We start from the raw sequence: 25373 nt of genomic DNA, 5'->3' as shown, positions 1-25373 counted from the left end.
GTGATCTCTATATGTTACTACACAGAAAATTAAAAACATGAACTGTGTTGTCATTCTGTAAATTATCAGATTCTTAGACAGTTGTAAAACCCTCTTTCTATATTTAGATGTATAATCTTATGTTTCTACATAAACACTTGAAAACATTCCCCCCTCAAGTCTTCAAACCCTCTTAGACTAACACTAAAATCACACAGCATGTAAGTGTGTTACAAACTAAAAAATGTTTTGTTTGTAACACACTTATGCAGACAAAACACCCCAAACAATGCTTTTGTTCACTCTGTCTCGGACAACAGTTGGTGCTTCCTGTTGTTCAGAAACTGCAAAGCCAAGATCAGAGTCCAAAACTGGTAGAATGGACAGCGCTGCCCCTTCTATGTACGGTTGAGTGTCTGGAAAATACGAGAAATCTGTAACATGACAGGCCCCGTTTCTGGATCATTCATCCACTGAGTACTATTTAAGGGATTTTCAAGCATATCTTCAAAGGCTGCAAAATAAAGGATAATAATCAGTTGTTAGGTGTAACATACAGGATCACTATAAAATATTCATGTCAGTGACAGTTGACCGACGGCTGCTTTGTGGTATACTGGCAATTCTTTCTGTCTCCCCCTCTCTTCGCCAATATTGTACATTTTATTAGCTGGCTGGCTGGGCTGAGAGGGGCATGCCAGTTCTACTCCCCACCTTCTTCTCCCTAGCACTCTTTTCTTTTCGAGAGTTTGCCTCCTTCATTGTAAGTTTGCCTCCTTCATGCAGTTTCTCTTGCTTTCAGCTTGCCTCTCCCAGCTATAGCCTCCTGGGACTCAGCAATTACAGCTATGAAGCCCTATTTTTATTTACTTTTTAATGTATTCATGTTATTTCTAGTCCACCTTTCTCACTGAGACTCAAGGCGGATTACACAGTGTAAGTCAGTATGATCCACAGGCTGGGATGTCCAATGAACAATGCAATGGAGTTTGGATTGCAGAGATCTGAAAACAAGATGCAGCTGAAACAAAGCATAAGCATTTAAACATGACACATTAAAATGGTGCAGAAATTACTTAGTAGGAGCATGCTTTCATCAACAGATAGTACACAGTAGTATAGTGTACAGTCCTTATACATTTACCAAAGCATTTTTCTGAACCATAGTTTATGCATAGTTTGCAGAAAGCCAGGAAAGTGGGAGCCTTCCTGCCCTCCTCAGGCAGGCCATTCCACAAGGTGTGTGTGGGGGGCACAACGGAGAATGTGCATTGTTTTCACCCATTTGCAGGGTGGTGCCTACAGAAAGTGCCTGCTGAGATCAGCAAAGCTCCCATGGCTGAGCACAGGAAGAAGAGGCAGTCCTGAAGATAGAATCAGAGAATCACAGAATTGGAAGAAGCCAGACAGGCCATCTATCAACTTACACGTGTGACAGGTGAAGTCCATCTTGTCCTCAGGGAGGAAAAGAAACATGGCACACTCCTTGCAGGTGACTGGAAATGGTTCATGAGCATCACCCTTGTAGTGAACTCTTTCACGCTAGAAATACCTTGGGGAGTTGATCGAACCTGAAACTAACAGACCTAAATCCTGTCTACTGAAGGCAAAAGAGGTAACAAGAACACCAATGTAAAAGCTTCTTAACTACTTATATGGTCTCCAGGCCCGATCCCCATGCTAAGAGCCTTTTAGCTCTCGCCCTTTGGCTCATGCCAAAGGCTCGCGTCTCTGGTGAGAGAAGCCTTGTAAATCAGTTTTGGGCATCACAATTTAAGAAGGATGTAGACAAGCTGGAACATGTCCAGAGGAGGGCAACAATGATGGTGAGGGGTCTGGAGACCAAGTCCTATGAGGAAAGGTTGAAGGAGCTGGGTATGTTTAGCTTGAAGAAGAGAAGACTGAGGGGGGATATGATAACCATGTTCAAGTACTTGAAGGGCTGTCCTATGGAGGATGGTGCCGAGTTGTTTTCTGTTGCCCCAGAAAGTTGGACCAGACCCAATGGGTTGAAATTAAATCAAAAGAGTTTCCGTCTTGACATTAGGAAGAATTTTCTAAAAATCCTCAGTGGAACAGGCTTCCTAGAGAGGTGGTAAGTGCTCCTTCCCAGGAGGTTTTTAAGCAGAGGCTAGATGGCCATCTGTCAGCAATGCTGATTCTATGACCTTGGGCAGTTCATGGGAGGGAGGGCATCCTGGGCATCTTCTAGGGGTCACTGGGTGTGTGTGTGGGGGAGGTAGTTATGAGTTTCCTGCATTGTGCAGGGGGTTGGACTAGATGACAATGGTGGTCCCTTCAAACTATGATTCCATGAGTGTGACTAGCCCAAGGTCACCCAGCTGGCTTCTTGTGTAGGCGTGGGGAAACAAATCCTGTTCACCAGATTGGCCTCCGCCACTCATGTGAAGGAGTGGGGAATCAAACCCAGTTCTCCAGATCAGAGTCAACTACTCCAAACCACCACTCTTAACCGCTACACCAAGCTGGCTCTCTTACAGGCTGGGAAGGCTGAGTTCTTACAGGACATTGTGCTTTGCACTTTTGATGGTGTCCAACAGATACTAACTTGGTTAAGAGCCTACAGGTTACACTGGATCCAGCACTATTGCTGCAGAAGCAAGTTAATGGTGCTGCTTCGTGATTCACTTAGCCCAGAATATGGTCCTCTAGCTTGTCTTGGCTGAGCTGTCCATCTGGATCCATGCTATGGGGACTGCTATGCTGAGCTCATCTGAGCAAAGCCTTCTGAAGGTGCTACCCTGCAAACTGCACTTTAATGCACATTCTCCGTTATATATTCTCTGTTGTGGATCCCACCCTGTGGGACATGTTCCCCTGTATTCCCTTTCCCACTATCTCCTTTTTCCCTTCCATGGCAGCCCCCATACCTTTTCCTGCTTCCATTTCTCTTTCTCAATCAACCAACCTACCTTTCCCTGCCCTGCTGTCTTCATCTTTTCCTCCTTCCCTACCCCAGGCATCCTGTTGCCAGGATAAGTCTGGCTGGGATGCACGGTGGCCAGGCCCTGTTTAGCCTGAAGAGGAGAAGGCTGAGAGGGTATATGATAACCATCTTAAAGTACCCCAGAACGTCGGACCAGAACCAATGGGTTGAAATTAAATCAAAAGAGTTTCTGTGTAGACATTAGGAAGAATTTTCTAACTGTTCCTCAGTGGAACAGGCTTGCTCAAGAGGTGGTGAGTGCTCCTTCTCTGGAGGTTTTTAAGAAGAGGTTGAATGGCCATCTGTCAGCAATGCTGATTCTATGATCTTAGGAAGATGATGAGAGGGAGGGCACCATGGCCATCTTCTGGGCATGGAGGTGTGGGGGGAAGGTGGTTGTGGGTTTCCTGCATTATGCAGGGGGTTGGACTAGATGACCCTGGTGGTCCCTTCCAACTCTATGATTCAATATACGTTGATAGATCTGATAGATTTCTCAAAAAGACATTGCAGAGATGAAAGAAGTACAGAGGAGGGCAACCAAGAAGATCAAGGTGTTCAAGCACCTTTCCTATGAGGAAACTCTAAAGAGTGTGATTTTTTGGTTCGGAAAAAAGATTATTAAGGGGGGAATATGATAAAGATTTATACATTTGTGCATGAGGTGGAGAACTTTTTCTCCATATCCCATAATACTAGAACTTGGGGGCATCAAATGAAGTTGATGGGCAGACAAAGTACTTCTTTAGTCAACGAGTAATTAAATTATGGAATTAACTGCCAGTGGAGAGGGAGGGTGGGAATTTTAAGGGAATGGAGGATTTTGCCTATGAGAAAAGCAACTCTGAACCCCAAATGCAGAGTCTCTACTCACTTATGGGAAACTCTTTCCCAAATGGAGTATCAAGAGAATCCAGTGTCCACTAAAACTCTTTGGCTATAAGGCGTGTTAGCAATTTTTTTTAAGGATAATAAAACACTGAATGCCATGAATATCCATTCAGAAACGTTTGCAGACAGTGACGTATATTTTTATCCAAGTGTGAAGCTGAACATCATACACCCATAGTCCTGATAAATTGGGATTTCTGGCCTCCTTCTCTTCTGTTTGCAGCTTTAAGTATTTTATGTCTCTGCTGACTGAACAAAGCACTTCATGTATCTGATGGGTGGTCTCTAGCTCACAAAAGCTTATGCCACAATAAATAAATCTTTCATGTGCCTCTCCAGTGTATGGGCTACAACAAACTAATGCAAAACTTGCCTGGATTCTCTTTCTAAAACTTACATTGTCCTTGCAATAGCTACCTGATGAGAGGACTAAGGAAAAAAGTTATTTTGCAATGAACTTGCGAGATGATAACGATATTTCCAAACAGAAATCAATCCAGTGAACTACAGCCCTGTACATATTTTGCATACTAGCAGCACCACTTACCAAGTAGTGTTTTAGGATTTGTTAGACCCAGCTGTACCACTGGGTTTTCTAGGATGGCTTGGAAGAGGGGACTGGAAGGGTCAATTCCCTTGTCTAAATCCTCAGGAGTGGGTTTCCGGTCTCCCAGCAGCCATTCACACTACAGAAGTCAGAAGGAAATATGAAGTGACAAATAAGAAAAATTATTATGTGGGAGAGCAATGGCTGTTGCTTAAAAAAATGGTTCATATCTTACTATCGCTCCACTGGCAGCAGAACTTTCCCTGCCTTCTTCTCACCCCGTAATTGACAAGAATAACTGCTGCACTGCTGCCCTTAGCATCCCAGAAGCATTTCAAATAGAGTTCCAGCTTTTGGTATTCCTTAATAGAATGTCCAGAGGTGCACAGTAGCTATCCTTCTATGGATCAGACAAAGGAGCTCACCCCAGCAGCCTCCCGTGACCTCCCCAATGGGATTGCTGTGGAAAGGGAGCCTCACAGACAAAATGGCAACGTGGGTTGGAGGGCTGTGAGACAGCCTCTCCTTCCTCTTCTGCCCAGAGAGCAATGGTGGGATACAACCCTATGCCACAGAAGGGGCAAACCAGACAACCCCCCTGCAGGAAGGCCAGCGGCTGGAACGGGATTCTCATCTTACACTGTGTGTTGCTTGTTACCCACGTGACGGTTTGCGCTTTCATCCCCTTCTGCTGTTACAGAGTCCACAAAGTCTAAACATACATTAAATGGTGACTTTTCTATATGTGGATTTTTCTATAATTTGTTTGCTGCTAGAATCAAATAGTATATTTTGTAATCCATTAGCTGACTGAAAAGTTTTTATCATAATTGAAATACATCTTGAGTCCCACTGAGAAAGTTAGACTATAACTGTCGATGATGCTGATAATTATGGCAGTTTGTATCAAAATTAACAACAAATATTTTAAAACACAGAGATTGCACCATTAGATGAGCCAGTTAACTGAAACAGTGGGCAGGATGTGCATCACACTAGAAAATAATACAAAAGCCAGGAAGTGCCACGTAGTAGTATACTCACTGCTGCATTTTGCTGGTTGTTGTTCACTCTGAGTGCATCCACCACCTCTTTCTCATCAAAGCCCATCTCCATCAAGGCAATGATGACCTAAAACCAGAATTGCAGAGCCCATTACTACTTTGTTCCACTTCCCCCCAGCACACCCACCCTAGCAACCTTGGTCTCCCAACAGAACAAGGAGGGCAAGGGGTGTATGAAGCACCATGCCACACCCAAAGTGGAAGCAAAGGTCGTGTTTCCAGCTGTGGGAGAACAACCCTGCAGGCCCCTATTTTTATTGATTCAGCTGTCTCAGATATCAAGCTGCTGGACCTCAATGAAGAGTTCAGCTCTTCAGCTATATACCATTGATTCCCTTTCACAGACAAGGTTTACTCTCCACCGCTGCCAGAAGGCCACTAAAAGCATTGCAGTCTAAAGAACTGCAGTCAGCCTCTGTTCCAAACGCAAAATCTCTTTTCTTATTCTATATCCAATGTATAAACAAGGAAATCTTGGAAATCGCCCACTTGGGACATTAACAGAGCTATACAGACTGATGGCATCTCCTTTGAATTTTGGTAAATGTGACCCAACTCTGAATAAAAACAGAGTTTCACTTACCTGTAACTGTTGTTCATCTGGTGGATCTTCTATGCAGGCACACATTGGGACTGCGCAGGCGCACGCCAGCCATGGCGTGCTTCTAGATTTGTCAGCTTCTAGAAAAATCTAAGAGAGTGCTCCCCCTCCCCTTGGGGCATGCAATCTTCCCGTCCCTCAGTCACATGACCCAAGGGAGAGGGAGCACTCTTCCCTCCAGTTCTCCAACCTGCCCCCAAGGAACCAACCACTGGTCTAGCGGAGAGGTCCCACAGCGGGGAAGGAGGGAGGGATGTGTGCCTGCATAGAAGATCCACCAGATGAACAACAGTTACAGGTAAATGAAACTCTGTTTTTCATCTGCGTGGCTTCTATGAAGTCCCACATTGGGAGAGTAGAGAGCTCGCTTACCAGGACGGTGGGTGTGGGACAGTCACCGAAATAAAGACTGCAGTACAGCACGTCCCACGGCTGCATCTCTCGCAGAGTCCACATCCACAGCGTAATGTTTCATAAACGTGGAGGGCGTGAACCAGGTGGCAGCCTTACAGATCTATCTTTGAAGAAAAGGCGATAGAAGCCGCATATGCTCTGGTAGAGTGTGCTTTGATCATAGGAGGGCATTCTTGGTGAGCAAGATCGTAGGCCAATTTGATGGTAGACGTGATCCACCTCGAGAGAGTCTGAGGAGAAGCACGACAACCTTTACGGTGTCCCCTGAAGCAAACAAAAAGGTTATCGTCCTTACGAAAGTTCTGAGACCTCTTAATGTAAAAAAGGAGGGCTCTTCGGACATCGAGGGAGTATAACGCCCTATCAGCATCTGAATATGGGTGAGGGAAAAAAACCAGGAGGACAATGTCCTGGGTAAGGTGGAAGGCTGATACTACCTTGGGCAAAAAAGAGATCTTTGGCTTCAGTACCATCCTATCTGAGTGGAACTTAGTATAAGGAGGGGAGTGTGAGAGTGCTGATAAGTCACCCTCGCGGAGGTAATTGCGACCAAAAAGGCCGCCTTGAACGATAGCAGAGCCATTTCAGAGGTGGCCAATGGCTCAAAGGTAGGTCTCATGAGTTGAGAAAATACTAAGGAAAGACTCCACTGAGGAACGGGCAGAGTGACAGGACGATACAAATTAGTGAAACCTCTAAAAAACATTTTGGAAAGGGGATGAGAAAAGACTGAAAAGGAGTCGATATCTGGGTGAAAAGCCGAAATTGCGGCTAAATAAACTTTAATAGATGAATTAGATAAACCATCATCTTTGAGGGTTAGCAGATAATCAAACACAACAGACAGTGGGCAAGTAATTGGCGAAATATCTTTGACTTTAGCCCAATCAGAAAAATGTCTCAATTTTGCGTCATAAGATCATCTCGTGGAGGACTTTAAAGAGTGCAATAAGACCTTAGCTACCCTGTCAGACCACTGCCCTGGGGCCGTACCCTCCAGGCAGCGAGTTGTAGATCTGGGGGGAAGGGGGAGGGATCCTTCGGGAGAAGGATGTAGTTCCCTTGCGCAAGTGACATGAGCACTGCGAACCACGGCCTCCTGGGCCAAAAGGGAGTGACAATGATGGCATCTGTCTTGTCGTGGTTCAACTTGGCTAGGACTTTGTGAAGTAGAGGGAATGGGGGGAAGAGATAAAACAGAGCCCCATTCCAAATCGTCTGAAAGGCATCCCCCAATGAGCCCGGGCTAGCTCCCGCCCTCGAATAAAACCTGCGACACACGGAGTTGAGGGGTGTCGCAAAAAGGGTTACCACTTGTGGGTAACCCCACTGTCGGAATATTTGGTGGAGTCAGTCGTCGCTTAAGGTGCGCTCATGCGTTTGATTGGGAAGGCGACTCAGAGCGTCCCCTAACGTGTTGCTCCTGCCATGATGTGAATCGCTACGAGAGTAGAATGATGAGCTATGGCCCATTCCCAAATGTCGCTGGCTTCTTCGGAGAGTGAAACGGACCCTGTGCTGCCCTGCTTGTTTATATAATACTGGGCGGTGGAGCTGTCCATAGCGATCTGAATGTGATGTCCGTCCAGTTGCCCTGCAAATGAAGACAGAGCGAGACGGATGGCATGAAGCTCTAATAAATTTATGTGCAACCGGGATTCTAAATGTGACCATGTACCCCGTGACGTAAGGTTACCACAATGAGCACCCCATCCAGAAAGGGAAGCATCTGTGAACAGGTACCTCTCAGGGGAAGGACAATGAAAGGGGACACCTGAGAGGATGTTGATGTCATATGCCCACCACTGCAGGGAAGCAATGACATATCTGGGGATGGATAGGCATTCGTACTGGGAGTCAACATTGAGCCTGAATGCCCGGAGGAACCAATTTTGGAGCGGAGGCATACGAAGTCGTGCACAGCCTCCACAGCCGTGGTGGAGGCCTAACAACTGCTGAATGTGGTAGGCTGTCTGAAAGCATTTCTTAGTGAACTTGGCCACCAATTTTTGGATTGCGCGACCTCTTTGAACAGGGAGGAAGGCCCTGGCTTGTTCGGCATCCAAGCGCACTCCAATAAAGGTCTGTACCTGTGCAGGGACAAGTTTTGACTTGGAAAAATTAACTAAAAGACCCAGATTATGAAGGACTGCAAGGACTAAGTCCACTTGCGTGGCCAACTGTGATTGAGAAGGACCCACGATTAACCAATCGTCGAGGTAAGGAAATATTACACAACCCTTTAGGGCAAGGTGAGCTACCACAACCGCAAGGCACTTTGTGAAGGTCCTGGGGGCCGTAGATAACCTGAAGGGTAACACATTGTACTGGTAACATTTTCCGTTACATTCAAACCTCAGGTACTGGCAACACTCTGTGTGAATCGTGATGTGGAAGTAAGCATCGTGGAGATCTAGCACTGCGAACCACATGTGCCTGTCCAGGAGGGGAAGCACTTCTGGGAGCGAGAGCATTTGAAATTTTCTGGTCTTGGAGATCCAGGATAGGGCATTTCCCTTTTTATCCACAAGAAAAAAGCGGGAGTAAAACCCGCGGTTCTGGTTGGCAGATGGAACCTCTGAAATAGCCCCCTTAGAGAGGAGATTGTAAACCTTTTGTACAAGAAGGTCAGGGGCCAAGGGTCTATGTGGAGGTAACGCAAGAAACTCTATGAAGTAACCGACATTTATTATTTTCAGAACCCATACATCACCACGAATGGAAGAAATCAGACAGGCGATCACTAAAAACAATGGACACGTCTAGTCATGCCTGTTACGGTTTGTTGAAACGGCCCGAAGACCCTCTGGGGCCTTTGTGGACCCTAGGTTTGTTTTGGAACTTCCTTTCATTCTGAGGGCGAGGAAAGGAAAGGCGGAATGAAGGTTGTGTGAAAGACCCTTGAAAACGGTATGGACGGGAAGGTTGGTTGGTTTGTCGGCCAAAATAATGCCGCTTGAAATCAGGCGCCTGAGGGGCAATCCCTAGAGACTTTGCATTTGTCTTATTCTTTTTCAAGCGATCCAGGAAGGTATCTGTTTGGTCGCTAAATAGGGCCGTCCCTTCAAACGGAAGGTCTTCGATACGTGCCCTAGTATCATAGGGGAGCGCAGACTGACGAAACCAAGTGTGTTTGCAGATGACTATGGCGGAAGCAATGGCTTTACTGGATGAGTCCGCCACATGGCGTGCTGCCGTGAGCTGCTGCCTTGCTAAAGACATACCCTCGGACTGAATGGCTATCGCCGAAGGGCATTGGTCATCAGGAAGGACGGAAATTTGAGGGGATACACAATCCCAAAGGGAGTACTGATATCTGGCCATGACCGCAAGGAAGTTGGAAATGCGGAGGCCTACCGCACTAGAGGTATAAATTTTTCTAGCAAGGAGATCTAGCTTGCGACCCTCTCTATCCTGTGGAGAGGAATGTGCTCCTGACCTATATTTACCAGGCAAAGCCTCCACTATAACGGAATTAGGAGGGGGATGCTGGTAGAGGAATTCTCCACCTTCTCTGCGAATCTTATGTAGATTCTCTACTCTTTTGGTGGAAGAGGGGACTGAGGCAGGCTTAGCCCAGTTGGTACGGACCACTTTGAGAATGCTTTTTATCATAGGGAGGGCCACAGGGCCTACATCAGGGTTATGGAGAATATCCATTATATCATCGATAGGACCGGAATCCTTCGGTTTAAAATCAATTTTAAGAGCTTTCGCCATGTGGATTAGTTGTTCCGCGTATAAGCGAATGTCCCTCATAGGAGAAACTGGTTTAGAGTCCCCAACAGTGTCCTCGGGTGAGGGAAGTGAAGCGTGGGATTCCTCATCCTCATCAGGGGAGAAGGAGGCATCATACTCGGATGGATCAGTGTCCCTTGACATAGAAGGAGACCTGGATAGAGGCTTGCGAAGCGACGCTTGCCTTGGACGGAAGGAATCCTTGGAATGATCATCAGGATGGCGAGACGGCGTGTGTCGACGCCGACGAGAGCCTCCAGAAGGCGAAAGTGAACGGGAGTGCCGGTGACGACGACGGTCGACCGAAGAGCCCGAGTAGACAGAAGGAGTAGGATATCGGCGTCGAGAAACATCTTGACACTGACGAGAAGGAGACCGGCTCCTAGAGGAGTAACGGCGCCTCTGAATGGTCAGACTGCGTGAACGAAGTGAACGGCTATGTCCGGTGTTTGGCTGTTTGGATGAAGAACGGTGAGACTGGGAGCGGCAAGAGGTAGATTGGCGCCGACAAATGGATCGGCTCCGATGATAGGATCAGCTCCGATGAGAGGAACGGCTCCGACGACGGGATCGGCTCTGACGAGAAGAACGACTCCGATGAGTAGATCGGCTCCGACGAGAGGATGACCGGCGTCTGAGGGAAGCGGATCGACGTCAAGAAGAGGATCGGCTCCGACGGGTAGAGCGGCGATGGCGCGAGTTCGACTGACGTCAACTGGATCTGGACGAAGCCGGAGTTTGAGAGTGGTGTCGACAAGTCGATCGACGCCGAGGCTGTTGGCCGGGTTCGAGATGGGACGAACCTTTTGGAGACTCCACTTCTTTTCGACAGACTGCTGCAAGTCTTGTTGAGCGCTCACAGGAGGGGGTGGTTGATCAGCACCGACCTGGAGCTCTGTAGGTTCTGCCCGAGGCCCTTTATCATCAGGCCGAGGGGACTTTGTAAGCACCGGAGGCACATCTTTATAGAGGTGAAGGAGGTGCTGTTTGAACTAAGCCGAGTCTTCCTGGGCCCTGCTCGGACACGGAACCAAGGGGGTAGCCAGGGAATGAGGAGGCGAATCCTCAATGGTAATGGGCTGCTGCACAGCTACTTCGGAGGTGAGAGACGCCGATGGTTGAGAAGCTTTGGGTTCGGCGTCGAGGAGAAGCCGAGGATGATCGGCATCGAAGAGACTTCAGTGAACGTGAAGGTGATCGGCGCCGAGGCGATCTTCGCATGGCGCGAAGAGCTGCGGCCGCAGCCATCTTGCAAACCCGGAGCAATAAACTTTGCCGGATGAACAACGACCGATGAGGGCTTCTTAGAAGGGCCACCCCGCTTGGATTTTTTTGTTGGGGGACCCGGTTCGGATTGCGGCTTACCGGTCGAAGGACCAGGCTCAGCAGATTGACCTCTTGGGCGAAGAGACTCCTTATAAAGATGAGAGAGCAGGCGAGTCGACCGAACCCTCAAGGCCTTGTTGGTGAGTTTGGAGCAACTTTTACAAGTTGCAGGAATATGGCCTTCCCCCAAACAAAGGAGGCATTCAAGGTGAGGATCATTCTTCGCCATCTTGGTACCACAGGAGGTACATTTCTTGAAAAGTGGAGCTTTCTTGGGACTCCATGGCTAGAGACAAAGCTAACACGTTCTCTATCCATGGCGGCAGGAAGAGAACTGAAGAGTGCTCCCTCCCCCTTGGGTCATGTGACCAAGGGGCGGTAAGATTGCATGCCCCGAGGGGAGGGGGAGCACTCTCTTAAGATTTTGCTAGAAGCTGACAAATCTTATCTGTGGCTGGCCTGCGCCGTCCCAATGTGTGCCTGCATAGAAGCCATGCAGATGAACATCAATTCCAGAAAGTGGAAAATGTATCTAAGCAATAACAAGTACAAGCATTGAGTTGAGCAGCAAAAAACAAGCATCTGAGTACAGAACAAAATCAAACAGGTATAAACTCAATCCCTCTTTCCCTAAATCTAGATATACCCCTATGATGTTAAACAGGCACAATTCTAGTATTGGTTTTGAGTTGTTTAGGCTCATAACAGTTTTATCTTCTGCATCCATCAGGTTGGTCACCTCTCTTCAGATCATGTGCTTGTGTATGTATGTCCCCCCCCCCATGTAGATGCTTCTCTGTCTCATGCACGTTTGCCTTCTTCTTCCAAGCCCCCCCCCCCCCAATCCCTCCAACTGGAAATTCACCAGGTAGAGAAGGGGAAAGACCAGCAAACTCTAGTAACTTCTAAAACTCACTGCATAGATGTTCACAGGCCATACCTGTGCTGGCCACTTCTGGGTTGCACCGATTACCATAAGAATAGCTACTGAGCAAGCCTCTTCAGCTTGGAATTTAGGTAGAAACTGACCATCCACAGAGTATAAACCCAACATTCTCATAACAAAATGGCAAATTCTTCCATGGATAACTCTCATTTTCCCACAGGAGCTATAGGGAAACTGAACACATTCATATCCTGGCCAGTATAAAGTCCTTGGCAGTGCCATCCTACACAGACTGCTGACACCCTTCAAGCAATGCAAGTGTAGATAGAGGATAATCTGGGAATAGGAGAACCTGAACATGTTTTCCTGTCCCATTCCAACCAGAGTGAGCTGTATTTCCACCTGGTGTGGGAATTATCTTTTAGTCTGTCACCGGCATCCAGCAGACACAGTTCAGGCTCAACACTTTCCCAGTCCTCAGCCAGCTGCTGATGTGATGCATTCTTGGATGCCTTGCTGCAGCATCTGCACTTTCCTACCACTGAAGCCAAGCTCAGCTGGCTGCACACTGGCTTTGCCAAAACTGCCATCTCCCTCAATTTGCTTGGGGCCTTGGGCTATAGACATGCTGCTCTTGTAACTCTACAATAAGAACCACTGGTCTCCAGGAGCTGAATGCACTACCACAACTCCTGATTATCCAGGCTGCCTGTAACAACAAAGGAAGTGTTTGCTGGTATCTTCACTAAGGTCCATGACAGTAACCATGATGCCAAATCTTTGCTGTTTCTGGCCTTAACTGTCCTCCAGGTGGCTGGAGGCTAGGGAGGAGTTTGTGGGATGGCAGGGTTCTGATTGTTGACTGGTCTCAACCTCTCCAGGTGGCCGTGAGGTGCAGCCCCATTCTCCTGCACCCAGGACCCAGGCTATGTCATGGCCCACAAGATCCATGGAAACCCCTTGGCTCTGCCAGTTGGTGGTCTCTGAACCTTCCCCTTTTTTCTGCCATGCTTGCTCACAATTTATCTTCAGGATGGGCCACTGGACATGTGTTGACAACTGGGCTCCCAGAGGGTTCACATGGTTGTGGGGTGGGCATTTGGTTAACAGAAGATGCACTGCTAGCCCAGGGTGCTGCCAGGCCATGCAACCCATGCTGTCTGTGCCATACTGCACATCATGGTGTGGCATACTCCCCTCCCCCCACAAGACCCATTCTTTTTGATACCCCAAGATCTTCTGGCCTTGTGAAGTCAGAGGCTTTGATGATGCCATCTTTGGATATCACATCAGAGTCTCTCAATTAAGGCATGTATTTCTCCAGGAGCTTTCAAGACTGCCATGAGAACGCCAGGAGTACGTTTATCAAGGCTTTTTTGTGTAGTCAAGAAATTGAGTCCGTTTAATGCAGTTTCCTGTTCCCTTAAAGATTGGTTCAGGCCTACATTGGAAAAGTTTTAAGTTGGAAAATATCTGTGCTGTTGCTTGAAACTTGGCAAGCTGTGACCTTTAGAAACCCAGATAAGAAAATCCAGGTGCAGTTACCGGGCCTCTGAGCACTGTGAAACCACATTCCATCTTATTAACAAAGATGAGATCATGAGATAGAACCTCTGAAGGGCTGGGCTGCACCAAGCTGCAGATTGGTCTCATCACGCCATCAAACTCTTCTGACCCTCATGGTTACATGCCTAGCATGACATCACCAGCTATGTATCTGACTGATCATCTAAGATCATGCCAACTCAGACCCTTGCCCATATAGTTCGGGACTTCCATTCTAGTTTTGTTCTTGGTACCTTGCTCATGGTTCCATGATTAACTGGACCTTTGATTTTGCACCTGCCTGGTGGGTGAGACTTGTGGTCTATCCCTGCTTGCTCTTGGACAAAAGTGGACTTTGAAAGCTGAAGGACTTCAGTGGAATGGTAACATCTTGTAATTTGAACCAAATGCTAGTACTGTGTAATTTTATTACTTTAATCCTCATCTAGTAATATTATTGCACAATTTTAATAAATCCCTTTGATTATAATTTTGTCATGTTTTTGTTTCAGGAGGCTTCAATCTAATTCCAGTACATCGGCCTGGACTGGATGCACCTACCGAGTTAACTATTTTTTCTATTAGTATATATTTATTTTAAATAATAATAAATACAGAAGGTTAAAAACATATTAAAAAGATAGAACAGATAAAATTGAGATTACTATTAAACATAAAAGTATCTAGCAAATTCAAAACAAGGACACATTGAAACAGAATAAACATGCTTAATATAATATACAACAGAAAACAAGACATTGCTTCAGAGTAGCTACAAAATTCAAAAGTAGCTTAGCTAATAGTCAAATCTATCATATAAAATAGTTAAACCAATAAATGGGATATGTAAGCCAGTGTGATCATTTCTATGATATCTATAATTATTTCTATTCATTTCTATATACCGTTGGTTTTTAGATGTGTTAATAGATTATATTTGTGTACTATATAATCAAAAGTTAAGTCATTATTTATAATGTCCAGGCAATATACACAGAGAATATAATCAGTCCCTCAAATGGTATAAGTAACACGGTTTCCATTCATCATAAAAAATCATTACTTGGACTTTTGTGCACATAGCTTGCCAATTTTGTCATTACAGCATATTCTGCAATTTTGGTTTTCCAGTCCTCTAGATCTGGGCATTCTTCTAATTTCCATTTTGTTGCTAACATAACCGGCTGCTGTTACTTGAACAGTTCTACTGAAATTTTGATACCTATTGATATCTTTCCCAACAGCATTGGAAATCTAACCTTAACCAAGTTAACTGTTTTCAGGTGAAACTCACTTTGCAAGTGGTCTACCTTGCAGGGGTGACTTTCTTGACTTTAATCTCAGGAAGGTTGGAAGTGTGTGGCTGCTGGCTGTTTGAGTAGAGAAAGGGACTAGGGCAGCTACTCAGACTGAGGAGTGGGGATTTACACCTTGGGAGTTTTATAATTTGTGCGTTAACCTGCCCATCCTGAGAATTCTTTGGATTAGGGGGTTTTCGATACACCTCCAGAAACGTCTCATACCATGTCAGTGGGGAGCAGCCCCATGTCTGCAGGGCCCCCACTTTCCCAGTATCCTCATCCATACGCATTTAATCAAATGCCCAGGAAGGGACCATCAGCTCATCTTCTTCCCACTGTTCAAATTGAGATAGTTTTAAACCACGTTTTAAACCATGTATTTATATTTGTGTATTTATTCTGTTAAAAGGAGCCCCATGGCGCAGAGTGGTAAGTTGCAGTACTGCAGTCCAAGCTCTGCTCATGACCTGAGTTCAATCCCGACGGAAGTTGGTTTCAGGTATCCGGCCCATGGTTGACTCAGCCTTCCATTTAAGGTCGGTAAAACGAGTACCCAGCTTTCTGGGTAAAGGGAAGCTTGCTGGGGAAGGCACTGGCAAACCACCCCGTAAAACAAAGTCTGCCTAGTAAACATCGGGATGTGATGTCACCCCATGTGTCAGGAATGACCCGGTGCTTGCACAGGGGACCTTTACCTTTTTATTTATTCTGTTGGAAGCTGCCCTGAGGCCAGTGTTGCTGGGGGAGGTCAGGGTATAAATTTAACGAAATGAATGAAATGTCAATAAATCTGAATCACACTTGACATGCCAATTAATTCAGTCACTTGCCCCGGACACATTTCCTGTTCCCATTACATCACCTAGGTATACCCTTTACAATAAACAGTTTGAATTATCCAATGACAGCTCAAATTCTAACCTTCCCATTAATGGAGTCTCAGATCTGTCCCAAATGCCACTGCAAATCCTGGTTCTGTGCCAATTTCACTGCATCCTCTGTTCATGCCCAGGTAAATAACTTTAACTGGGTATAGCTTAAAATAATACAACTGACCACCAAAACAGTGCAGAGGTTTTTATTGGATTGCCACAAGTAAATTGCTACGGTATCGTGTAATTCAATCTCACGCTCTTCCACTGCTTTCATTTTTGTTTTCTCTTTCTATCCTGTATCTTGGAAAGCTCAATAAAATTACTTTCTGATTTTATATTTCCTTCTTTTCTGCCCTGGGAGACTTCTAGTGCCATTAAGGAACTGGGTATACGGTAGACTCAAATTATCCCTACCCCAGAATCAGTGTTCTCATTCTACATATGTAGAAGTTCTTCACACGACTGCCCTGACATGGGAACTGATCTGGGTAACAACAGTCACTGTGATAGTGAGCACCACCCTGCCCCCAATGCTGGGAACATACTGCCACACCCAGCAATATTGACCCTGGCTGGGGCCCAGGAACCTTGCTGGGTTCCACCAGGTCAGTGCCTTGTAATGATGTTGCATTGGCAACATGGCCTCAGCTGGCACCACCAGCGGGTGCATGCTGATGACATTATTGTAGCCCGGATGACAGTTACAGCAGCCCCATGGTGGAGGCAGGATGTAGCAGTCCAATAGGCCCTGCCAGCATCGTGGGCCTTGATTTTCTGGGACATAGGGGCAGCCATCTTGCTCCCCCTGATGGCCAATACCATCGCCCCCAAAGGGGGGCCTGGTTGGGTGTACATCAGGTTTTGTAAGGGCAAGGGCTGACCCATACAGCCAAGCAGATGTGGGAAAGGTGGAAGGTAGAGAAAGGTGCTTCCTTATCACTGAGTGGCTTAACAGCCACTCCCCTACTCTTATGTGGTACTACTGGCTCTGGGTGAGCATGTGGGCTGGTCCCAATATGGAGACCACTGGCTGTCAGGCAGGTGGGGTAAAGAGGCTTTGGGGCTGATCCCTTGTCCCACAGGATAGACCTTCTGAGCTGGTATGGCATAGCTTGTGCCATGGGTATATGTGGCCCCATGCCTGTCCTGGGCCATGCATCATCAAAGCCTGAGTCAGTGGAAATGGCTTGAGGTGGAATACCCTGCCACCCCACAGCTGCCAAGGACCTGACCCATGCAGAGGCCACCACTGTGGGGACATAGGAGTCTTACTGTTCCACCAGTCTCCACTTCCCAGCATCTCATCCCATAGCAGCGTGTTCAGCCTGACTATGGGGCGCTACGGGTGGCCTCCACTGCACCACAGTTCCACCCGCGTGAACTAGCCCACCTTACCAAGGGCTCCATAAGCACTGGGAGTTCCTCGTCTGAGGAAGCAGCTTTAAAGGTAATGACCGGCACGTGGAATTGAGCCCGGAAGCAAAGTGCAATCGACACAACGCCCGAGTGATGTGTTCCAAGCAGCTGACCTGACAGCAGTCTTGCTGTTTCTGAGCTGTGGTTCAAGGCCAGTCAGTCCCACATAGAGAGCCTGACAATAGTTCAGTCTGGAGGTTATGCTAGTATAGACAAGTATAGCTAGGTCTGCAAGGTTGAAATAAGAGGGTAAGCTTGCAAGCAACGGCATCAAGGCACAGTTTACACATCAATAAAGCTGGGTCCAAAAGCATCCCCAAGATCTTAACTTGCTCTATCAAAGACAGCCTAAGCTCATTTGGAATGAGCCTCACCTTCTGCAGTCACCACTGGCCCGCCATGTGAGGGACCCCAGACCATCTAGGAGATGATGGAGGTGGAGAATGGAGGAGGGATCAGCTGTAGCCAAATCCTGGTTGGGAATGAGAGTTGGGGTGGTGTGGATGGGCTTGGCCATGCATGTGGAGTGGTAGTTCCTGGGCACGCCCCCCCCCCATGTGCTGCTTTTTGTACTTTGACTTAGTGGAAGAAGGGGAGGAGTGTGTGCCCCACACCAGCCTTCGAACCACACTGGTGGCTGTGTGGGTGGTGATCAAGGAGGAGTGGCTGAACACTGGCCAGGCATGGCAAGCTGATATTGCCCAGGGGCAGTGGTACTGGTGACAGTTCTTCATAGTCCTGCAGGCTGTTTGTGAACAGTGCTAGTCACAGCCACTGGGGTGCTGATGGAGTGGTAAGGCAAGTTGGTCAGGGTGTTGCAGACTGCACACATCACACACCAGTTGCAGGAGAGTCCAGGGTGGTCCCTATGCTCCCCGGCCTATTGGTGCTGGAGTGGGGCATTCAGGAGCAGTTGCCGGAGATCCTTTGGATGCCAACTAGCAGTACCAATGACATTTGATGGAGTTCAGCTGACCCAGTTAACAGCCTTGGGGTTACACTGGACCCAACTTTATTGCTGGAGAAGCAAGTTAATGCAGTTGCTAAAAAGGCTTTCTTCCAACGCAGCCTAGCCCAAAAGATCTTGATAGATCTTGATAAGGCTGATCTGGCCACCTGGATACATGCCATAGTAACATCGAGACTAGACACTGTACGTTGGTCTCCCCTCAAAATCAATTAGGAAACTCCAATTGGTACAGAATGCCGCAGCTCAGCTATTATCGGGAACTATATGGAGCGCGCATATTTCTCCCATCCTGCAGGCCCTTCACTGGCTGCCTTCAGTTACCAGTCTCAATTTAAGGTATTGGCTGTCATATGCCCTTCATAGCATTGAATCCTTATATGTGAGACCACCTCTCCTTCCATTCTCTGCCATGACAGCTTTGGAGCAGGGTCTCCTGCAGGTGCCAACCTGCAAATGGGCAAAATCAACAACTGCCCAACCCGTGCCTTCTCCGTTGTGCCCCCCCCCCTTGGGGAATGGCCTCCCTGAGGTCAGGAAGGCTCCCAGTCTCATAGCTTTCTGCAAAGTATGCAAGACTGAATTATTCAAGAGGGCTTTTCTAGAAAGGCAATAGACTTGCACTGTACTAAACGAATCACAGTTACTTGGAAAAAGTGTTAGGGACTTTGGTCTATACTATTGTGCATAGCTTGGTAAAAATAGGATCCTACTATGGAATTTTGCATTATTTAATGTGTCATGTTAATACTTATGCTTTGTTTCAGTTCTGTTTTTAGACTTCTGGTTGGTTCTACAACCCTAATCCTATTGTACATTGAATGTCCCATCTTGTTGACTGTATTGACTCACTCTGTGTAATCCGCCTTGAGTCCCTGTGAGAAAGGCGTACCTATAAATAATGTAAATCAAAGCGTTTGGGAACTTCAGTTAGCACAGAATGCCGCAGCCAGGATGCTGACTGAAGTTGAATCATAAGGACCACATCACTTGCAGCCTCGGCCCACCTACACTGACTCCTGGGCCACTTCCAGGCATGATTGAAGGTGCCGGTGCTAACCTTTAAAGCCCTAAATAACTTGAGATTGGCCTACCTCAAGGAACACCTTCTCCCCTACAAACCTAGCCAACTACTCTGGTCACCTTCAGAGGCACTGCTTCAGGTGCCTCCACCTCCTCAGATTAGGCAGGTAGCAGTCCAGGAAACGGCCTTCTTAGTCATGGCACCAAAATTCTAAACTCTCTCCCCAGAGACACACACTTGTCTTCTTCTGTCGTTACCTTCTGCCAGTTGGTGAAAACATTTTGGGTTCATCAGGGATTTCCTCAGGGATTGCACCTTCCTGCTCTGTTTTGTCATTCTTATGCTTGTGCATTTTATTATACTGTATGTGTATTTTGATTTTAATGATGTGTTTTTGTTTGGTTTTCATTTTTTTATAGTTTTTGCCTTGGTGGCACTGATGAGAGCAGAAAGGTAAGATATACATTTGGTACATAAATAATGAGGAGCCTTTAAGCCAGTGGTGGGGAATGTAAGGCCTGGGGGGCATTTAAGGCCCACGAAATCATTTGGTCTGGCCCTTTGTGGGTCCTGGCAGATCTCTAGCTCAGAAGGATCTAAGACTGGCGATCTGCCCCCTCCCGCAGATAGGAATAGCCTTTATTCAGGGTGGATGTGAGTTTGTTTTGCTGAGAAAAGGAACCTCCCCCCCCCCGTTGCAGAAGAGTTGTTAGCTACAGAGCTGCTAGGACAGCCCAAGAAACTGTTAACCCTTTCCCACCCGGGCCACGGAGAAATGTATTCCCTCTGTACAAGAGGGCTGGGGGTGGAAGTGGCGACAATGGAGGGGTTAAAGGGGGCAGGGCCAGAATGCACAGGTGCAAGTTCTTAGCCAGTGTGTCCTCATTTCTCCCTTCAGGTGGAGGTAGCAGGAGCCGGCTGTAGAATCCAGCCCTGTCCATGCAGAGCAGGAGCAACTCCGGCGTGCGGCTGGACGGCTATGCCCAGCTGGTGCAACAGACCATCCTGTGTCACCAGGTGGGTGAGTGCACCACCGGTTGGATGCCTGCCTGCTTACCCATGCCCCAGGGGGGTTATCTGGGGCAGCTGCCTGCTTGGGGCTTGGTCGGCTAATTTTTAAGTTGATAATTTTGTATGGCCCACGAATGATGTTATAAAAATCCAAATGGCCCTTGGCAGAAAAAAGGTTCCCCACCCCTGCTTTAAGTCTTCAAAGTAAGCAGAATTTGCTAGCCTTTCCCCCCTTCTCCTCTTGGTGAATGTCCAGTAGGAAGGCTCTGGCAGACTTTTGGGAAAGTTTCCTCTTTAAGAAGGGATGCCGCTCAATCATAAACATACATCTTAGGGACTGTGAAGGAGACACACACACACACAAGCACACAGTATGAAGACAGGCAGCCAGCAAGGTGAAGGAAGACAAAACTGGCATGATGAGAACTTGAATAACAAACCAAACTAAAGATGTTCATGCTGATCTCTTTTACATCACAGGGATACATTTTAGATATAAAGGAAGATTGGGTTTATACCCATTTGATTTTTCCTATGCTCAGATACTTTGCAGCTCAGCTGTATGCTTTTACTTTCTGTAAATAATGGTTGCTAATATACTTAAGGATAGACTTATTTTTCTGAAGTCTGTGTTTTTGCAAACCCTAAACTTAGCTCATGCCTACTGAAGTTCAGAGAAGAGCCAGTCAGAACCTGTTTAGCTCTGATAATACCTCAAGTGTGAGATTTTTAAGGTTTCCCAATTTCCAGGTTAGATATGGACTATGAGAAGAGGTTTTGGATTAGGAACCGGGGCTGACTGTGAGGCTTGGCATTGTAACGCTTAGCTCCCTGTCATCCCAGTGTTGTCTGTCTTCTATATCAAGCTGCTGGGAGAGAGAAGAATCACCAGTGAGACAGTATCCAGCTATGCAAACACACAGAAGTATGGGAGTCTCAATCCCAACTGGAAGTGATTCCAGACAAAATGGCAGTGAAGCTGGTCAGTAATCCCAAAGCTCAAAGGAACTGTTACACCTGTATTGGGTGTACTCTATCAAAGACGGTTCAAAGTTTTGGAGTTCTTCTGATAACGACAGTTATCAGGGTTGCAAAAATCTGTTTTGGGTGGTTTTGGGAAGCCCTGACTTGATGAGGGCAGCCCTGAATCTCTATTTTCCAACTACTGTTTTGTTTTTCACTATAGCATCAATTTTTTAAATAAGATTTTTAGATTATATTTTTCTTGGCACAGTGAGTTTGGATTTTTCTTTCAGAGAATTTATACATTGGGTTGGACCCCAGATTAACAGTGCAATCCTAAATGAGGAAGCACAAAAGGAGCTGACTAAACTTTACGCTGGTGTATCTCTGCAACTCCCAGCTCTGCAGCGCCCACCCATTGGTGGGACTGAGGCATAGACCACTGTACTGGCATGGTTGCAGGTGGGCATTTAGTCAGCTTCCAAAGCCATTGCTGCCTGGAATCACCCCATTGAGAGGCAGAAAATTACACTACCAAGAAACACGGCGTAGCCCACAGGCGCCCATGGAAGTGAAAAATCAAGTGCCCCTCCCACTCCTGCAGACACGCCCATGAGGCCTGGAGCTGCTCAGGATACTGGCTACAGGAGCAACCAATCAGCCCACTCCCCAACACCTAATTGTCCCCCCCCCAGCCCTACAAAAACCCCAGCTAGAATGCAGCATGACTAATAGCAGAGCAAGCAGCAAGGCACTTTTGGTGGCAGGAAAAGCACAGAAAGGACACTTAGCACTACTTGGCGAGCACTTTGTGCCCAACACCCAAAGGGGAAAGCCAAGTCTGTGGCTGACCTCTCCCAATTCAGAACCCTTTTCTGTTGTCAGGACCCAAAGGGGCGGCAACACACTGGCAGGTAAGCAGGGGCCCATTCCCCAAACATGCTTTCCCTTGTTCTCCTTGGTCAGAAGCCACCCCAGTGCTGCCGCCTCCCACAGCAAAGCTCAGCAGTGATGCGGCTGAGCAGGGGTGGCAGGAGCCATGGCCTGTTGGCACCCTTGTCCCTCGTGCACAAGGGGGCTTAGAGTGTGTGTGTGGGTGCTCTAAGAGAACTGCCATGGGAGAGGGGCCAAGTTTTTGGCTCCGCACTGGGCTGTAAGCTCATTCCTTTGCACTTTGTTGGGGTAGGGTGTGGAGCCCCTCTGCTTGGGGGGAGGCTGCGGCAGAGTTCTGCCCCAAGGGCAGTGGATTGAAGTCCCCAGCAGGCCGCGACGGACATGGCTGAGCCCAGCAAAGCACTCGTGGCTGCGTGTTGCTTTTCTGCAGGTGAACATCCAGCAGGTCAAAACCTGGCCCCGGCCATACTCCTCCTCCCCACCCACCTTCCTGCTCAGGCCACTAGCCCAGCCCGCCTGCTGAGGTCAAGTGTTGCTTTCAGCCCGTTGCTCCATCTGCAGCTCTACCCCGCTTGAATGCTTGGCACCCCAGGAGAGGAACAGTCCCTTTTGCTGGAGCCCTCAGTCCCTTCCCCTGGTTTCTCTGTTGGTGTGAGGCATGTGCATTTGGTTAGTGACACTTTAGTACTGTTTTGGGGAAACACCTGGGCGTTGCTCTCCACACAACTGCTGCACTCCCAAATGCAGTTCTAGCAGAGGCACTATTGTGAGCCCTGGAAACAGTCAATAATTTCAGGGTTTATCAGGCAGCCGTGGGAGCCAACGTTTAAAGGCTCCATTGAGCGGCTAGTCTTGTTTCTCCTTCTCCTGTATCCCTATGTTGCATGAGGCAGGGGCTGTCATGTGGTTCCACAGCTGCTTAGGTTAGTTTCAAATTTGCTGGTTTTCCCCCCCCTTCTCACAGTTCACCGCCTGCGGCCTGGCTGATGAATGACTGATGGGGGAGGAGTTAAAAAAGGAGTCCTCCCAGGAGCCAGGGTCTCTGACCCGTTTCCATGCATTCCGCAAATGGTTCTGGTATGCCAATGGTTAACTGGAATAGAACCATCAGTCAGTACAGCAGCCAAAGGAGGATGGGGGTCATGAAAACGAAAGTGGCGCATAAATGGGGTGCGTATTGCAGCTCCCAGAGCAACGGTGTTTGTGGTGAGGCCTACTGTGACCGTTCAGGTCCCACTGTCCATCAAGAAAGTCAACTCTGCACAGCCAGGGCACGTGGGGTTCCTCAACACAACTCTACTGCACCAAATTTCCATGAAAGGATTTGATGGAGTCCTGAATGCCATGACGTATCATCACACATTATTGCAGAATGACCCTCCAGTAACTCCTACAGGATGGGACTGCCTGGGTAGGAAACAACCCTTCCGTGTCCCTGGGAGGATTGCCCTGACTACCCACTCCTTCCTCCCTCCTCTACCTGGTGAATAGTAGGGGGAAACCCACCTTATTTAAAAACTGGGCATAATTTTAAGAACAGGCAACTGCAGCTTCCACACAACCACAATGCTTGTACTGTTCGTTTCCCCCAACCCTCGCCCAGCACAAGCATTCCCATGGGGTGTGTGCCTGGGACATGTGAACAGTCATTCAAAAATCATCTGGGGCCGAAGCACATGGGCATATTCCCCCCTCCCCCAGATACTGCCAATACTGGTGGGCTGCAGCGTTTCCACATTTGGGCACTTCAGGTTTCTTTCAATACACTTTACCTCTAGTTTGAGGGGCACCATCGGCACACCAGGAGCATCACTCCCCACTCTGCTTCACTCACTTCCCTGCCATTCAGAGTGGGGATGTACTATTGTGTAGGGCAGGAATGGGCCAGCAGCAGAACACGGGGAGAGGCTCCTGAAACCTCTGAGTCTGGTAGGGACCCAGAATGCCAAAGGCTTTCCATGGGCTACTTGGGAGACACGTGGGAGACATTGCAAGGGAAACCCACAGTGGCACCAGGATGTGGTTTCCTGTTCTAAGGTCACTTGACCAGGGACTCGAGTTGTCGTAGTGGGTTTAGAGCCCCAAGGACCGCCTGCAAGCACAAGGGATTTCTGACAGTACAGTTACTGGACAGTCAGCCCTCCCCAAGGATGAGCTGCTGTCCCAATCAGACGTCTTGGGGCTAGGACGCCTCATGCACCACGTGTGTCCTCATGCCCCTTGCAAGGGGATGACAGCGTAAGGGTCAGGGCCCTGCTTGGGGTCTCTGCAGGAGTGGGATTGCTGGGGGCCTTGACTACTCTTTCAGCTCCCCAGTGACTGATGGAAGGGCTCTGTCCCTTTAAGGGGGAGGGGTGTGCTGCAGACACCGAGCCTCGACCCCTGGCCATGCCCCTTTCGCTGCAATGTCTGCAGGGCTAGGCCCCCAGGCCCACCAGCCCCTAACTGACTCTGCCTGCCCTATCCCTCATGGCCCAGCTGCGGCATGATTGCTGGGGGTGCTGATGCGGTTGCAGCCTCAGCAGCCTAGCTACATGCTCTTTTTCCTACTGCCTGGTCACTGACAAAACCCTTTAGGGAGCAAACTAGCAACACCATAGCTATACCAGTGGCCAGCCATGGCAGCACAGACAGCCCTTAGGATGGCACTGTACATTTCCTACCAATGGAAGGCACTTGCAGAACTTTTCTGCCTCCTCCCTCCTCTGCCAGTGCAGCCCACAGATCTCCCCAAGATGCTGTTCCTGGGGGACAGAAGACCTTCTGGAATGGCATGAGGAGCAAACTGGGGTCTGCCGCAGGAAAGGGGTATTGAGTACCCTCTTCTGTTAGCGGAAAATTTAATCTGGATCCATCCCATTACTACTTACAATATTACAGACCATTTCTTCTGAACCTCTAAGAAGCAGCTCAGTGCATTAGATTAAGGTAAAGGTCCCCTGTGCAAGCACCGGGTCATTCTTGACCCATGGGGTGATGTCACA

At 47.9% G+C, this 25373-nt stretch overlaps 1 protein-coding gene across 2 annotated transcripts in view; it reads right to left on the bottom strand.

Annotated features, from left to right (window-relative positions):
• Positions 1 to 300: 300 nt before the first annotated feature.
• UBAC1 (UBA domain containing 1) overlaps positions 301 to 25373 on the bottom strand; it is a 90890-nt gene continuing 65817 nt past the window's right edge. For both annotated transcript variants that reach the window (XM_056860499.1, XM_056860500.1), the window contains 3 exons: positions 5409 to 5495; positions 4365 to 4503; positions 301 to 493 (listed from right to left, as the gene is read on the bottom strand). In XM_056860499.1, coding sequence (XP_056716477.1) covers positions 378 to 493; positions 4365 to 4503; positions 5409 to 5495 — 342 coding nt within the window. In that variant the 3' untranslated portion in view covers positions 301 to 377. The remainder of the gene's footprint in view (positions 494 to 4364; positions 4504 to 5408; positions 5496 to 25373) is intronic.

This window comes from Euleptes europaea, chromosome 14 (genome assembly GCF_029931775.1).
Source record: "Euleptes europaea isolate rEulEur1 chromosome 14, rEulEur1.hap1, whole genome shotgun sequence".
NCBI classification, from domain to species: Eukaryota; Metazoa; Chordata; class Lepidosauria; order Squamata; family Sphaerodactylidae; genus Euleptes; species Euleptes europaea.
Note: the sequence above shows the minus strand (reverse complement) of the source record. Positions and strands in the feature narration are given on the sequence as shown.